This window comes from Bubalus kerabau, chromosome 13 (assembly GCF_029407905.1).
Source record: "Bubalus kerabau isolate K-KA32 ecotype Philippines breed swamp buffalo chromosome 13, PCC_UOA_SB_1v2, whole genome shotgun sequence".
Lineage (NCBI taxonomy): Eukaryota > Metazoa > Chordata > Mammalia > Artiodactyla > Bovidae > Bubalus > Bubalus kerabau.
The window spans coordinates 55,342,609-55,359,019 of record NC_073636.1 but is presented as its reverse complement, the minus strand read 5'-3'; the positions used below and the strand labels follow the sequence as shown (position 1 = coordinate 55,359,019).

Sequence of the window (16,411 nt, the reverse complement as noted above, 5' to 3'; positions counted from 1 at the left end):
GACTCCCTCCACACGGCCTGCGGTGGGTATTCCTGGCCACCAGGGTCTCTGCGAGGTCAAGACAAAAGGCCCAGCCTGTGACTGTGTTCTGAGCGCCTCTGCATATTAAAAAGCAAAGAAATGCCAGAACTGAACTTGGAAATTGTGACCTCCAACCACTTGGCCCATTTTACACACAGGAGATATGACTCGGAAGCGATGAGGTCAGAGGCCAGAAGTGAAGCCCTCAGAGCACGGTGGAGCCTCCTGCCCTTCCCCTCCCAGAGTCGTTTCCAAGCTTCTGGGAACTAGAATCTGGCCGACACAGCCTGGCCAACATCCATGGGTCTTCTGGGGTGAGGCTTGCCCGTCGGGCGGCACTTTGAGTGGCCCCTCCCTTTCCTGGTCCCTGCTCATGGCTGTCCAGGCCTGAGAACATCCAGGGACATATCAGAGCCCCCCAGCCCACCCAGCCCCCAACCCAGGATAAGCACAGGGACTCATTTCACATCTGTATTTCTGGGGACACCCCATGCCCAGGCCCCCTATGCCTTTTGTCCCTGTTGCTGGCATCCCCAGCAGGACTGAGAGCCCCAACAGGTGACAAAAGGCAGTCAGAAGCCCATCACCCCCAGGTAGATGCATGAGCTTTGTGGAGGTGACTAGTCAGCCCAATCCCACAAGTCAGCAGGGGCCGTGGCCATGGTCTATCCATGCATTCATTCCTCCATCACTGAGCGTTGACCCGGCACTGGGCTCATTGCTGGACACAGGGGAATGGATTGGACAAAGCCTCTGCTTACAGGGAAGCTGTGTTCTAGTGGGTGAGACCAGGCGAGCACAGGAATATTCAAATCTGTGGTTACGGAATGGGCAGGTGTCAGGATGGCTGCAGCACTGCAGGGGAGGCACCGGGCCGGGCCCTGCCTTGATTGGTGGGGATTAGACTTTAGGATGCTCAGACAGGAAGTGACCAGCTGGGAGGAGGCATCCTTGCCGAAGGGGGCAGCACCGGGGGCCATGGGCAGCCCATCGCCTGGGAGAGATGTCTGAGGGTTCTGATATGGTCCCTGGGATGACCAGGCCCCCAAGGGGCCCCAGATGGCCCCTGCCTGTCCTGGAGCCCCCCAACTCCCTTCAGCTGCAGCCTCATGTGGGTCTCTCTCATTTGCACAAGGAGCTGGTGATGTTGGTGGGCAGGGCTGAACATGGAGACCCCACGGATGGCCCCTAGTTGTCTCCTTCTTGGTCATAAAAAAAAGAAGATTCAGGGAAAAAGCTCTAGACTAAGCTGTAATTGCCAAATGCTCTTAGGAGGCTTACCACATACATTCCCCTCTTGTTGTTCGTCTAGGTTGTTTCTATGACAACCCTGCTTGGTGGAGGCCTTCGGATTCTGACTGCCCAAGGAAGGCTCTGTGGAGGAGGTGGCATCAGGGGTCTTGACCCCTGAGGACCACACCCTGGTTAGGTGCACAGTCAGAAGGAACAGCCCATAGAAAGGCCCAGAGGAGTGACGTGTTTGGAGGTCAGCAAGGGTCCCCGTACCCAAGTGATGCAGGTGCTGGGAGGGGGTCCCTGAGGCCACGAGTTGGTGGTAGCTGGACCATCCATGCAGTTGTTGGGCAGTACCTGGGCCAGAGCGTTTGCAACCAAAGGAGAAACAGGCCCAGATTTGCATCATGGAAAGTCTGAGCTTCAGGCCAAGCAGCGGGGTGGGGGATGGGCTGCAGCAGTAATTGGGTGGGAGGGGGTGGATGAAGAGGAGGCCCCCCCCGCTGTGGGTTTCCTGGGAACCAGGGGGAGCACGGGGTGGGGTGCAGTTCTCAGGAGGTGTGACACCCATTCAGGAGGTCCTTGGGGCTCCCTGTGCAGGAGCAGGGCTTCTCCTTGGCCTGTAGGCTTGTTGGCAGTGAAGGAAGGCTGTTGGCTGGAGAAGGAAAAGTCTAGATTCCTCCGTGTGTCCTGCCCCAGAGTCCAGTGTGGAGGCCTGCTCCGGCCCCCGGCCCCCACCCAGCCTCCTCCCTCTCCCAGGCCCCAGCGCGGCCAGACGCCGTCCACCCGCGGTGCCGAGAACCCTTTATCAGATAATAAATAAGGCGGCTGGAGCCGTCCGTGTCAACATCTTGGCGGGCCTCGCTGGGCATTGCAGGGGGGGCTGCCCCCCATGGCTTCCACGTGGTCTTTGAGGGCCGACCCCCTCCACCCTGGCTCCAGTGGGACTGTGCGACTCACCAGCCCCCTCCTCTTTGGAGCTCGTTCAGCCCCCACTGAGGTGCACGTGAGCAGAACGGGGCACCCTGGGGCCTGCAGCCTCACAGCCGAGGGGTGCTAGATCTCTTTGACCTCCTTTCCCCTCTGCTGAGTAGGGGTCTACGTGGGGGCTGGGCACCCTGGAGGACAACTGCCTGAGCCCTGTGAACTGCCCCCAGGCTTGTGGCAGAGGGAGGGCAGGGAGGGCTACACATCTAACGCCCTGTCCCCCGAGGCTGCGGCCTGCGTGCTTGGTGGCAGAATGGCTTGCCTAGGACGATGGCGACAGCAGCAGGTCTTGTCCAAGAAAGGCCCTTATCTGGTCAAATAAAGAGTGGGTAACCTGCATTGCTTCCTCCAAAGGACGATTTTCACTTCTTAAGAAGCACATGACTTTTTCATATGAGAGGCTTACAGAATTGGCACCCATTTTTAAAGAGCCACGTTTTTCAATAACGAAGGGGAAACTAACTTTGGCCTCAACCCCACCAGGAAGCTTGGGGGCTCTGGGCACAGCTGGACACGGCAGCCTGGCTGCCCTGGAGGGCTGAGCTGGTGCAGGCGGCTTGTGTGGTGGCGATGGCCCAACTAAAGGGCCCACAGGATAAACATGTGCCTGCTGTGTGCAGGGGATATACTGCTGACTGATGGCATCAAGACTGGGGAAAGCAGGGTACTGGGGATCACCACCCTGACATCCTCCTTGGGATGTGCATCCAGGCTGTGGGGAGGAGCTGCTCTGCTTCCACACTGCCCTGGGATGCTGTCAGCCTCTCTGTTCTGCGTCTGGAGTGAGGCAACAGGTTAAGAGCTTTAAGTGGGGAGAAGGGTGCTCTGAAAATGCTTTTCCTGGATCAAAAAGCCCAATGCCCCTGGGTCTCCCTGTTTCTATGCCATGCCCCCAGTTTTCCAGCTTTCCCACCCAGTCTGATCTCCCTTCCCCAGGTACCCAGGACAGAGCGCAGCGGGGCTCAGTGGACATTTCCCATGGATGGAGGGAGCTTCCCCGGCTGGAGGAGCTGTGGCCCCCAGCTGGAGGAGCTGTGGCCCCCTCCACCCAGGCTCCCTGGATGCTGCTCTAGTTTGAAAGACGTGGGAAATGAGGTGCGGGCAGCAGGCAGCACAGATGAAGTGGCCTTTCTTTCCGTCCTGTCGTCTGATAAGCGGCCTGGGGCTGCCCACGCCTGCCAGCCTCCTCGGCTCATCCGGTTGTTTATGGCCAGCCAGGCAGAGCCGCGGGGCCAGCAGGCGGGAGGAAGGGCTGCAGGAAGTGGGGTGCCAGGCGGCTATATTCAGGCTCTGGTCCTGACAGCTTCCGGGTCCTGAAGAGAGGCTGGGGAGAAAGGCTTAAACTGAGATGCTCTTCCCTGAAGCTCCTCAGGTCCAGAGGTGGGGGCTCGGCCTCCCCTATCCCAGGCTCGTCCTTAAAAATGATGAAAAAGAGGAAGAGATGGCCTCTTCCTTCCTCTTTGCCAAACACTCCTTCTCAGGACCTCTCTTCCTGGGTGGGGCGTTCAGCCCCCTCCTCCCTCTTGCGCTCTGCTCACTGAGCTGCGGGCACCTCCAGGAAGGCTGCTCAGCTTGCTCAGTGCCCTGCAGGGTCCCCGCGCCTTGTGTCCTCTGGGAGCCGCCTGCCACTTCTCAGGTGCTTGTCTCTCGTGGGGGAGAAAGGGACCGGCGCCTGCCCTTCGGAGGGAGGACTCGGAGACTCGTTGGTCCACACAGGGTGTGGTGCTCACTGGAGGAGCACCGCTCCCACCACGACCACCGAGTGGAGGCACTGCCACAGGGTCCTCACCCAGTACTCCCCGCCGCCTCCTCTGTCCGCATCACCCCTTCCCTCCACAGGGGGACGTTTGCTGCCCCTCCCCCTCCCCTAGAGCTCCAGGCCAGGATAGGGACAGGGACTCCACTGGAGTCTGCCTGACCTCCAAGTGGTGACTTCTCAAAGTGCGGTCCCTGGGCTGCTCCACCCAGTGTCCCACCCTTGTGCTGGTGGCAACCTCAAAGGCGCCCGGTGTTCAGGGGCCTCGTCAAGTCCTTAGGACTTGCCCCTGGCATGACACAGGATGGCCAGTGAGGTCCCGCAGCCCGGTCCCTGGTGACGTGTTTCTGGAAGGAGAAACGACCTGAATGGATCCCGGCAGGCAGGGGTGAGGCCCAGAACCCACTGGTGATGGGGAGAGGAGAGCAAAATCAAGTTTCTATGTTACATGTTTTCTGATGGTGTCATTTGTCTTTAAAAAAAAAAAAAAAAGACAAGGTCACATGGAGATGCAGCTGGTTGAATCTTGGGGTACAGACTCAGAATGAAGGGACACGTTCAGGAAGGATGAGTGTTCTTAAATATGAAGGAGACGTTTTTACATAGGATGGTGCAACAGTGGCCGTTCTAGATGGTTTACAGAACGTAAGATTTCAGAATTAAATTGGGAGTTGGAGGCAAAAGCTTTCAGTTGGAAGATTTTACATTATAAAAAAGAAAGCGCGGTTTCTGGCTTCCGTGGAAAAATCAGAAAGTCTTGTTGGTGAAGGGCAGCTGCAGGATGGGAGGGAGGGAGTGCCCCTTCTGCAGGGGGCCCTGCTCTCTGCTGCCTCTGGCGTCAGGCCGAGAGCCATTGTCAGCTCCTTGGGCAGAGGTGCCTCTACCCAGCACAACAGCTAATTTGTCATCCAGCCTTGGGGTGGGGGATGTTATTGGTGATGCTGTTGGGACAGACCCAGATGAGCCAGGACCTGTGGTCACCCCACCATCGGCCCTGAGAGTGCCCCTATGGGTCAGAATAGGGGTCCCAGGCACCTTGACGTACGAAATGGTCACAATATAGCCACAGATTCAGTCAGAACAAGGAAGGCTCTTTACTGCCCCGTCTGGGGAAAACCATACAAATAAATACCGGTCCACGATGACTATAATGTGATCGGCCCCTTGGGGTGGCGTCCTGGTACAGTGCCCAACCTGCCCATCTGTCCCTGGCTGTCCCATGCTCCAAGGAGGGGCAAGGTCTCCATGCCGTGTCTCTATCCATCAAACATGGGGAGTGGGCAGCCTGAGGGAGGCCGGGGAAGCCCGTGTCTGGCGGCCCCCTCATCCCCCGCTGCTGCCTGGCCTCAGTTGTGTCACCTGTGATCTTGGTTTTACAGCAGGAAGGTGGGTTTTCTCCTGCTGCTACCACCTGTAAACATGATGGTGACAAGCGCTGATGACAGACCTCAAGTAGGGGCTGGGAGCCCTGGGGCAGCCAGAGCCTCGCACACCACTTGAAGGTTCCTTGCTGCCCAGGGAGGGGGCTTGAGCCCTCCTCCCATCTACACAGAAGGCTGTGGCCGCCGCGCTGAGGGACACCCAGCACCTCCAGGTCCAGCTGGCTCCAGTCTCTTCTGGCAGCAGGCCTGGAAGTCTCTTTTTGTGTTGGAGTAAAGAGGCAGCGAGGTGGGTCCATGGGGTGCCCAGGTACCTAGGCTAAGGCCAGTGCACACCAGGCCTCCTGGCGCAGGGCCCCACCAAGGCCAGCCTGCTGGCCCAGGGCTGCAGAAGGCAAAGCAAAGTCCTCAGGCTCGAACTTGAACTCCAAGTGGCTGGGGGCCAGGGGGTCATCCACCTGTGCAGAGCCCTGCAGGGAGGACGGGCCATGTGTGAGCCTTGGGAACAGCTGGCTGGCCCACCTGAGGGTGGGAGCCCTTTGACAGGAGGGCTTCCTCAGCTCCTGGAATTGGTGTGGGTACTCCTTTGTGAGGAATGATGTGATAACCTTAGAAGGGCTCTCAGTCAGCGTCGGCCACAGGGCACCCCCCAGCTCCATCGGCCAGCTGTGTGTCCAGCCCCAAGTTTCTAGGAGGGGACCGTGGGGGCTCTGACCTGGCCGAGATGCCAGGGTTCCTCCTGGAAATGCCTGGGAACCAGCTCTGTGCACCCTACCCACCCCGTCCTCCTTACCTGGGAGGTGACACTGGGCCCAGGGCATGAAGGGGATGCCAGGCTGGGCTCGGGCTTCAAAGTGGCTGCTGAAACCTCTGGGTCAGGGACAGAGGCTTGTGGGGAGGCTGTGGTGTGCCCTGAAGACCCTGGTGGGGGTGGGGGAAGATGGGGCATTTATAGACACTGTAGATTTGGTAACATGGAGTGGGGGTGGGGGTGGCCTCCTCCACCGGAGCCCCTGCCCCACGCCATGAACTCAGGCCACCCCAGCCCCTTTCCCAGCCAGGGCAGTGGCAGGGACTTGTACTTCAGGAAGATGATGCTTGCACCAAACATGTGAATCTCTAATGGTGGAATGTGAGGCACCCAGAGTGATTTCACAGGAAAACGTGGGCCCCATGGGAGGCCTCTCCCAGCCCTGGACCCCGCACCTGAGGAGCCCTTGGTCTTGGCAATGTTCTTCGGCTTCCGTTTTCGTGTCTGGATGCTCTCTTTCTTCATCGCCAGGGGCCGCGGTACCTGGCAGGGTGGCAGCGGTGGATGGCTAGTCACTGTCTGCGGTCACCCCCGTGGCCTCTTGCACGGCCATCTGCCCAGATCTCAGCCCTGCAGAGCCGGTCACTGCTGCAGCCCTGTTTGGGGAGTTGCTACGCGCCAGGATCAGTGCTTTCCTCCAGGCAGGGCGGGGCGAAGCCTGTCCCACGCCAGCTTCCCGGGACTGGGGGCTGCGGGGGTCCAGAAGAGCCCTGGAGGTGTCTAGCCTCTGTCCTAGCTGAATGGCTGCAGTGAAGCTGCAGTGAAGCTATGGTTTCCGAGAGCCTGTCTGTACCATCAATCTAACAGTAACGTGTGTGCATGGTATGGGCAGTGGGGCCACATGTGTACAGGCATGTATCCACTCAGCCCAGGCCCTGCCTGATCGACACCCTGCCCTGTTCCTCAGCCCCGTCTCAGGCCAGGGGGTCCACTTGTGCCGGCAGCCCCATGGCCCTGCTCACCCCGTGCAGCTTCATGTAGAGCCCGCAGGCGTTGCACACTGGCTCGCCGTCTGCGTTGCGCCGCCAGAGGGTGGTGGTGGTGGTGTGGCAGTTGGTGCAGCAGAGGCCGGCCCGGCGGGATGAGGACTGTGGATGGGAGGCTGGGTGAGTGTGGCAGGTGCAGCTGAGTGGGAGGATGGACACTGGACTCAGGGCTGACCAGTTATGGGGTTGGGTATGCAAGGGGCTGGGTGAGAGGCCTTTGGGTGCTAAGGTCCTGAGGCTGCCCAGGATTCCTTGTGGGCAGGAGCTTTGACCTAGCTCCCAGGAGCCCTGGAACAGATCACTTCATCCTTCTGGGCCTCAGCTTGCCTATCAATAAAATTGGGGTGACAGCAGACCTGCCTAGGTCCATTGTGGGGTCAGGATCTTACGAGAAGTGCAGGACACACAGGCTGTTGGGTTTCCATTGTGGCCTCTTTTTAACCAACACTGGGCCTTCACTCTGTATTTCTGTGGTGGAACAGCATCCCTAGGGGCCACAGGGCCCCCTCAGGTCAGGCCCCAGACTGAACATTCAGGGGGCCTGCCTCCGAAGACTTGGGGCTCTGAGCACATGCTCAGCTTAACTGCTTGCACCAGACAGTGGGCAGCGGGTGTCCACACCTGCCCTTGCTGCTCACTGGCCCAGGAAGGAGAGTGGGGCCTGTCTGGAGAGCCCCCACCAATCATTTCTAAGAAAACGCAGACCTGGAAAAGCCTCCTCTCCTCCCTCCCCAGGTTGGGCAGCTGTCAGAGGCCCCAGGGAATCCGTTCTGTTTAGTCTGAGGCCTGGCCTCTGATCTCCAGGGCAGGACTCTGCCTTGGGATCTGGGGCACAAGGGCCACAAGACAGGGAAGGGATGAGGCCTAGGAGGCTCCAGAGGGAGGGCAGGGCGGGAGCTCCTGGCCTGGCTGGGGAGACCCCACCCTCTGGCCGGCAGCCTCCAGGCCACAGCTGTGTGGGGCCTGATGTCCAGCCTGGCAGGCATCACCAGTGGTCTCCCCAGGGGCCTAGGGGTGGACCTGCGCCCTGGTTGGAGTGCAGAGAGCTGGTGGCTGGCCCGGGCCCAGCAGAAGTGGAAGGGCAGTGGTGGCCACAGCCCTGGGGCAGATGGTGGGACACGGCCCTGATACAGGAACCCCAACCCCCCAGTCAAGTGGCCCCCAGACTGACACCACCCTGGAGAGCTGGCAACCACATCCTGACCTTGTCTAGAGAGCAGCTGCTTTTACTGGACACTACTCGAGTCTCCCTCCTCCCTGCCCCCTTTCCTCCCTTCCACCTGCCTCTCGGCTGCAGGGAGCTATGCCCACATGGAGGCGCGCCACCCCCCAGAGCCCACTGTCCCACATGAGGCAGCATCTCCTCCCATCCCTGCTGCCTGCCCCGGTCCAGAATCTCCTGAGCCCCCAGTCCATTCATCTTCTTAAGGTGGGAGGAGGTCTTGGGACTTCCCCAAGGTTCCTAGATTGAACAAACAAACACGCAAACAGGATGCCCAGTTAGAATTGAATTTCAGATAAACAGTAAATATTTTCTGTAAGTACGCTCTATGCAATATTTGGGACACATTTAAAATGCTATTTGTTGCTTGTGTGAAATTCACACCTAACTGTGCATTTAGTAATCAGTCTGGTCACCCTGACCCACCTTCCCGGGTTACATCATGGTCCCTTACTCCTGCTGTGCCTTCAGACCAGGAGTACCATGGCTTGAGGCCCCTCGCCTCCAAACCAGCTGGGACCCTCAGGGGCTCTTACCAACTTTTGCCCCCTTAGAGTTCACACTGCCATCCCACATTCCAAAAACAAACAAAAAAAAAGTTAGCATCACTGAAACTCAGGAGTCACAGGAGTGCTGTCTCCTGGGCTGTCTGGCCACTTCCTGCTAAAATCCTTTCTATAGGAACACTATCGCAAGGGTGTAAAGAGACCCACGCAAGGCCTTCATGCCAGCACTGTTTTCAACAGCACACCACACAGCTGCACACACGTGGGCACCACTGCAGACACACGCGCCCCCACGTGTCCCCCAGAGTCGCCCATGCATCTAGGAAGCAGCAGAACTACACACACCACCTCAGGTGGTGGTGGGTAGAAACTTCCTCAGGTGGACCGAGTGTACACAGGACACAACCTCAGGTGGTGTGAACCCACCACCTGGACCCCAAGGGCGTAGTGAAACCCAAAACTCACGTTTGAACATTTCTCCAGTGACCGTAGATTAAAATCCATAAACTGGAAATCAGATTAAAATCAAGAAAATGGGTAAAAGAATGACTTTGACAGAATTCTCCGAAGCGCTTGCTGATTCATCTTTTTCCGTCCCCTCAGTGCCTGTGTCTTACAGGGGGTGGGGAACTGAAGCTCAGACGAGTGGCCAGGGCGAGGGGGTGGTCCCGGGGTGGACAGAACCTCCTCCCTCGGCTGATCACACCCCGTGGCCACAGCCCCGGGGCCATCTGCGGACACCCGGAGCCTCCCTCTGTCCTTCCGTGCTCACGGCCAGGCCAGGCGGCCAGGCCTGGCCACTCTCAGGGCCCCCTAATCGCTGGGCCTCTCCAGGCTGCGTTTTCTTTTTCTCTTTCAGTTGGTTCTTTTCAAAAGAAGTGGAACTTCAAAGCCAGTGGCAGAGCTGGCCTGAGTGCCAGGTTCCACAAGGATCTAGGCATCCAGAGGAATGAGGGTAGGAGGCAGCTGGAGCCAGGTGGGGGGCTGGAAGGGATGGGGGGCTCTGGAGAGGGTGTTGGGAAAGTAAAGTCTGCAGATGGTGGAGCAGCAAAGACGCGGCCATTTCAAACAGGTCCTCCGCGTGCTCTTGGCGGGGAGACCTGGGGACACTTAGCCTGATGGACGTGGGACCCCCGTCCCCGCACTTGGGGCAGCATGTGCCAGGTTTGCTGTGCAGGAAGGCTCACCCGGAGCTGGTGAGTGTTCCAAGGAAGCTGGGCTGTCCGTGGCACAGCCACGTCCTGGAGCTGGGCCAGAACCAGTCTTAGGCTCACAGGCCTGCTGTCCTCAGAGTCTGGCTTCTGGGCTCCGATGTTCAGAGGTCAGGCCAGGCCGAGGGGCACTCGCAGAGACCCTGGCCACAGGCACATGTCAGCAGAGCCACTGCGACAATCCCCTCTACTCGTCTTCACTGACCGAAGCCTCGGGTCAAAGGTGTAAGCCTCACCCTACGGCCCAGGATACACACAGGAGGCACAGGGTAGAACAGCCAGGGGCTCCTGCTGGGAGGGGGCGACGCACACTTGTCATCGTCACATTCCTGTATTCTTGGTGACAAGCTTCTAGGACGTTTGGAATTATTTAAAGGAGGGCGGGACCAGCTCTTCCTGGAGAGGGCCCTCCTGGGCCATCACTTCTGCTCACACTCCAGGGAGAGTGAGACCCCAGAGTGGGGGCAAGCCTGGGGTGACCAGCCCAGCACCTCCTTGGCCAGGAGCACATGGGCTGGGCTCTGGCCTCAGGACTCTGAGAATCTTGGGGTTTTCACATGGAGCCTGGCCCTGCAAGGACCAGCCACCTGGTGAGCAGTGGGGCCACCCTGAGGGACAGGCAAGCACCCTGCAGCCAGTGAGAGGAGCCCCCCAGGAGCCTGCTCAGGGAGACACGGGGTGTAGTGGGGCCATGAGGATGCCCTGAACCTCAGCACCACTCGGCAAACACTTCCTGGCCGTGCTTTACATTCAGGTCCATGTGGGCCTGGAGTCAGGGCAAGCAGGCTGCCCACCTTCCAGGCCCTGCGGCCTCAGGGAGACAAGCAGACATGCAGGGATTCCCCCACCCTAGATGGCACCCCAAAGCTAATTATTTCATGTCCCCAGACTTGGAAACCGAGGCTTCACCAGGCCAAGCGCCTGTCTGTCCTCAGCCCACCCATGGCGCTGGCCACAGCTGTCCAATTTCCCTTTCCAGCAGGTAATGGGCAGTTCCCGAATTCGGCTCACAGGGGGCTAGACAAGAAGACTCAGGGTAGGGTCAGGAGGCTCAGCGTGAGTGGGGCATTGTGAGAGCTCGAGGCCACAGTCCTGGTCTGAGCCTGGAGTTGCCGCTAGCCGGCTGCAAGTCCAGGGAAGCCCCTGGTGGTCACCTGGCTGTTGTGAAGGTAGATGCCTCAGCGTGCAGATGGTGGCCTCTGCCTGCCCACCCCCAAGTTAGGAATTTTCTGCAGGGAGGTGAACCCTGCAAGGGAAGAGGTGGAGAGGATGGCCCACTTCTCCTGTGTACTTGGCACCCGGTTCAGGGCTGGCCCCAGAAGAGTACAGGGAATCAGAGGAGGGAGCCAGCCTGGGTCACGGCCCCCTAGGACCCTCTCCCTTGGGCTCAGTTTCCCCTTCCCAGAGGCCACAACAGACATTGTCTGGGCTGTGGGCATGAATACAGGCAGAAACAACAGTGGGGGTGCTGTGAACTCCGAGGGCGACCCTCTCTGCAATTGGATCCACATGGGTGCAGAGAGGTGGGGGACCCACGGAGCCTCCGAATCCAGGCCAGACCAGAGGAAGAGAAACAGCAGCTGCCCTCAAGCTGCTGAACGCCTCAGTCCTGCTCCCTGCCCACCCATTTTGGGGCCTCAGAGCGTCCAGCCCCGGTGCTGCCATAGCTGGGGCTTCACGTTTCCAGTAAAGGCCTGTGACTGACCGCCCCGCAGCTGTGGCAGGACCATCCCACAGCATCTGCCATGGAAAGACCTTCCATACTCCAAGGCCTGACACCAGAACAAGCCACCTGTAGGGCTCCCACAAGCCTTAGCCCGGACCCAGGAAGAAGCCCCTGCGGCCCCTCGACTTTGGACAGATGGAATTACTGACAGAATTACTTGACCATCAAAGTTTGCCTGTGAAACAGCAGAGAACAAAGCAACTTGAAACCTTTACACAGCTTCTGGAGACTCTGCCCTGCTGCGGGCAAAACTCGGGAGCCCAGTCCCCTACTCGCCTACCAGCTGTACAGCAGAGAAGCAAAAGTGAAAATGAGTTTTGCCCAGCGAACAACCATACACCTGGTCTGGACCCATCCCTGCAGTATCAGGGGCAGCGGTCCCAGTGTCTGTCCCCTGTACGAGTCACTGTCAGCCCACAAAGCCAGCATCCAGCAGCCACTTTTCCCTCCAGTCCCACCTGGGGGCCAGGTCATCTTGCCTCTCCACCGCCCCACCACCTAGCAGCCCAAAGTCCCCAGAGTCACACGGCTGAGTCCCCAGCCGGCACACAGTGATCCTGGCCCAGGAGGTTCAGTGTGGAGCTCAGGGAAGCCCAGCCCCTTGGGGGAGACCCCGAAGACCCTCTGGAGGAGTGTCCCCCAGCGCAGGGGGGCCCGTGGCAGTGGGCCAGGTGCTGTCATCCTGCCCGAGCCTCCCCTCCCGCTCCCAGAGCTCCACTGGCTCCCAGGCTGTGATCGAGGAAGACCAGCCTGGCCACCCGCACTCACCAGGCGCTTCTGCGGCCGCACGAGGGGCCGGTTGACACCGTTCATCTTGTGGTAGAGGCCGCAGGCGTTGCACAGGTAGTGGCCGGTGCCGTCGCGGCGCCACAGCGGCGTGGACAGGGCCCCGCAGTTGACGCACTCGCGCCCCTCGCCCGGGAACTCCTCCAGGAGCTCAGCCGCTGCGGGAGCAAGGCGGGCGGCCGCTGGACGAGGCTCGGGCCCTTCCTGGGAGCCGCGAGCCGCCGCGTTCGCACCACCTTTCCCTCTCCTTCCCCTTTGTGCCTTTATTTTGCTAATTTAATTTGTCTAACTTTCTTTTTAAGTTTAAATTCACACACAGCGATGTTTGTGCCAGATTTAAGTCATTTGTCAGGGCTGCTTTATAAGGTCGGGGGAGAGTTAATAAACGCAACCCTGGGTAGGGCAACAGGGAACTAACTGCCCTACTCAGAACGGGGTCCAGCATCGCTAATTTTGACCACTGGGGAGGCAGGAGCGTCTACACTGGCAGAAGACCCTCGAGGGTCGATCGGAGGGGCAGTCAGGGATCGCGGGACCCTACAGGGACGGTGGCGCCTTCACTGTCAGCTTTCGTGGTCTCGGCACAGTCCTCCCACTTGAGCAGCACACACGGCCACAGCGGCGTGGCCTCCAGGCCCCTCCAGACCTGGCCGGGCGCTGGCGACACTTGGGCGGCAGGATCGGGTGGGGGCGGGGCGGGGATCAATCATCGCCTGGCCGGGGGTGGGCGCCAGGCGTGGGGCGCCTAGGCGGCCGGGTCAAGTGGATCCCGCTTCCTGCGCCGCTGCTGCCGAGGAGCTGAGGAGGAGTGTAGGCTAAAAGACCAGAGCAGCAAAAAAAAGGAATGGCCCTTGGTTTTGGGGGAGTGCGGGTGAGAAAGTGTCCGTGGCGCCCATTACTCAGAAGCGGGGTGGGGAGCAAATCTCAGCTTTACAGGTCTGGAATCCGATCACTCAAATTTAGATCCCAGAGAGGGACTGGGACTGGGTCTCAAATTAGAATATGTAAACATTTTAAAACAGAGACGAATGTGGTGGTGTACTTAAATAAACGAGAATTTTGAACTTAAAAAAAAAAAAGCCATTTCCCAAACTTTTCATAAAAACCGTTTAAGACATAGGCTCTAAATGGTATCATCCCAGAATACTGGGTTTGGATGAACGAAAAGTGAAAACACAGATATGTGTATGAAGGATCTCAAGACCGGGTTTTCATCTTGGTGTGGGTGAGGTGCCAGCAGCCGCCGGGTTCCACCCAGGCTTACATGTCCCCCGGGGTCTGGGCCTGCCCCAGGCTGGTGTCCCACCTGGCAGAGAAAGCCCTGACTCTGGAGAGGGGGGCATTTCGCAGGGTGCGGGTTTGCACATGCCAGAACCGCCAGAGCCCAGGACCCTGGTCAGTGGAGCCAGTTCCCAGTCCCGCACTCACCGAAGGGGGCTCTGCGGCCAGGGAGGCCAGCCGGGAGGCCCTGTAAGCTGTGCAGGACGCTGCCGTCCAGGGGTCCGGAAGTCCAGGACGGGGCCACTTCGGCGCTCATGTAGGCGGGGTAGGCTGTGGGGTACGAGGAGCTCACGGGCCTCCCGAGCGCTGCTGGGTACTGCTCCCGAGCCAGCATCGCGCCCTGAAAGGCGCCGTTGTCCCGGGTCCCCGTGCCACCTCCGGGCCCCGGGGAACTGTGCGCAAACGGGAAGGCCGTGGTCCCGGGCGGCGGAGCGGCCGGTGCGTGGGGGCTGCCGGAGCCAAACGCTGACGAGTCTGCCGCGGCCGCCTGCGCCCAGCCGGGGTGCGCAGTGATTGCGGGAGCCTGCGGGCCCGGTTCGCACGCCGGCAGGTAGGGCAGCATGGAGGGGACCCGCGCGGGCGGCACAAACACCGGGGAGCCGGCGCCTGGCGTGTGCAAAAAGGCGCCCGAGTCCGCGTAGGCGGTCTGACCGGGGCTCGGGGCCAGCGCCAGGCTCTGGTACATCTTCCCTGGCGCGGCCTTGACCTGTAGACGAGAGGGACAGGCGTCCAGGTCACGGCTACTGTGCCCCACAGGTGCTGTCGCTCGGGCCGCGCTTCTGGATCCCCAGCTTGGAGGTTCCTGGGGCAGGAACCCGCGGGGACAGGATGGCAGGGGCAGGGGCGACTCTAGCGGCCCGTGGGGCATCCGGGCTCAGCCACAGTGCGGAGCTCACCTCTTTCACAGCCGGGGCTTCCGAGGTTCACAGGTAGGCTCAGTGGGCACAGAGAAGGAGAAACCGGGGGGTCCGCAGGGCGCAGGCTTTGGGCTCTGGGAGAAGGAGCCCGGCTGGGTAGGGGCAAGCGGCCGGGTCCGGCTGCGGTACTTGCCCGCTGGTCGTGAGGATCCGAAGGCGCGAGGGCGCGGCGGGCGGCGGGTTGCAGACTGGAAGCCGGGGTCCTTGCAGTTTCGCGAATCCCGGCTCCTCCGCCGCCCCTCGGCACAGCTCCGCCCGGACCTGGCCCGCCCCCGCCGCGCCGCCCCTTCCCTCCCGGGGGCCCTCCCCTCCCTCCCCGCGGGGTCAGAGCCAGGGCTGCGGCCTCGGTGCCACGTGACCGAAGCAGGCCCGGCGCTCGGGGCTCCGCGGGAAAGGCGACCGGACGCACACGGCACGGGGCAGCCAGCGCTGAGTCCTTGCCAACGCGGGCCACACGAACCAGCCAGGTGCTCGGCACCGCCGACCCGGAGGACCTCCGACGCCGAGACTTCTCTAAATGTGTTAGGGCTTTTGAAGTCCTCCCTCTTAATGGGTGTTAACGGCGGGCTGCCGCTAAGGCTGGTTAAGTGTCTGGGGCTGCGGTGGATGAGTCTGTGACCCTGGCTGTGCAGCGATCATGGATATGGTGGTGTGGACTCTTCATTGCGCCCTTGGTCTGGGGCCTTTAGCAGGGATCCGGCTCCCAAAGTGACAGCCCAGCCCAGCTCCGTTCCCCTGAACTCAGATCCTGTTCCATGGCCACTGCACCCGCGAAGTCCAGCGGGAGTCCAGCAGCTTCCTCAGTGACCAAGCAGGGCCACTGTCCCCTCTCATTCCCTGCTGGGGACGCAGGTCGGGTGGGCAGCCTCCGTCTGGAGGCACTTCCATTCCCCAAGGTCCCTGCGTAGCTCCTTGCCTCCACCCCTTGGCCGGGGTACTTTCACTGTGTGGGGAATTCTCAAAAGAGTCTCCTCAAGGCACTAGAAATGTAGGAAGGGTGGGAGGCCACTCGGGTCTGGAGGTGGCCCCTGGCACTCCCTGGGTGACCCTGAAGGTGCCAGCACCCTGCTGAAAGTGTCCTCCAAGCAGCTTCACTGACTGATGATCCAGCCTCCCCACCAGGCCATACTTTCCAGCCACCTTACAGCAGGCGCTGGACCACCATCCCTGGGAGCAGGGCTCACTGGAGGGCCCTTGGCTGCTGCACTTGGGGCAATGAATGTTTTTCGTTTGCAGAAATGGGCCATCACCTCCACCATTGGTCAGGGTGCTCTCCACCTGTGGAGGGGTGGGCACTCAGTCCTCTCCCTCTACTCCTGCACAAGACTAGAATTTGGGGTGCACATCAGGTCACCTACGGCCCCTGAAAGATGGCAAGCAAGGGTTCCACTCTCACCTGGGCGGGGGACCCCATGGAAGGTTCCCCAGAGGCTCTGGATTCTTCAAAAGCCTAGGTATGTCCCATTGGGAGGGGGCTTAGGGGTCTTCATTATCCCCTTTACTCTCCGCTCCCAGTGCTTCCCCCACAGCAGTCTCTGCCTCCTCTCCCACCCTCAGGGCCCCTGGGTCCACATCACCCCAACAGGCTG

General features: G+C 60.3%; 1 protein-coding gene across 1 annotated transcript; it reads right to left on the bottom strand.

The window, feature by feature from the left end:
- Positions 1 to 5,690: 5,690 nt before the first annotated feature.
- Positions 5,691 to 14,590, bottom strand: GATA5 (GATA binding protein 5). The gene is made up of 6 exons (XM_055543180.1): positions 14,053 to 14,590; positions 12,607 to 12,782; positions 7,150 to 7,275; positions 6,583 to 6,670; positions 6,170 to 6,297; positions 5,691 to 5,846 (listed from the first exon to the last, which is right to left on the bottom strand). The coding sequence occupies exons 1-6, from the start codon at positions 14,588 to 14,590 to the stop codon at positions 5,691 to 5,693; spliced, it is 1,212 nt and encodes a 403-aa protein (XP_055399155.1).
- Positions 14,591 to 16,411: the final 1,821 nt, after the last annotated feature.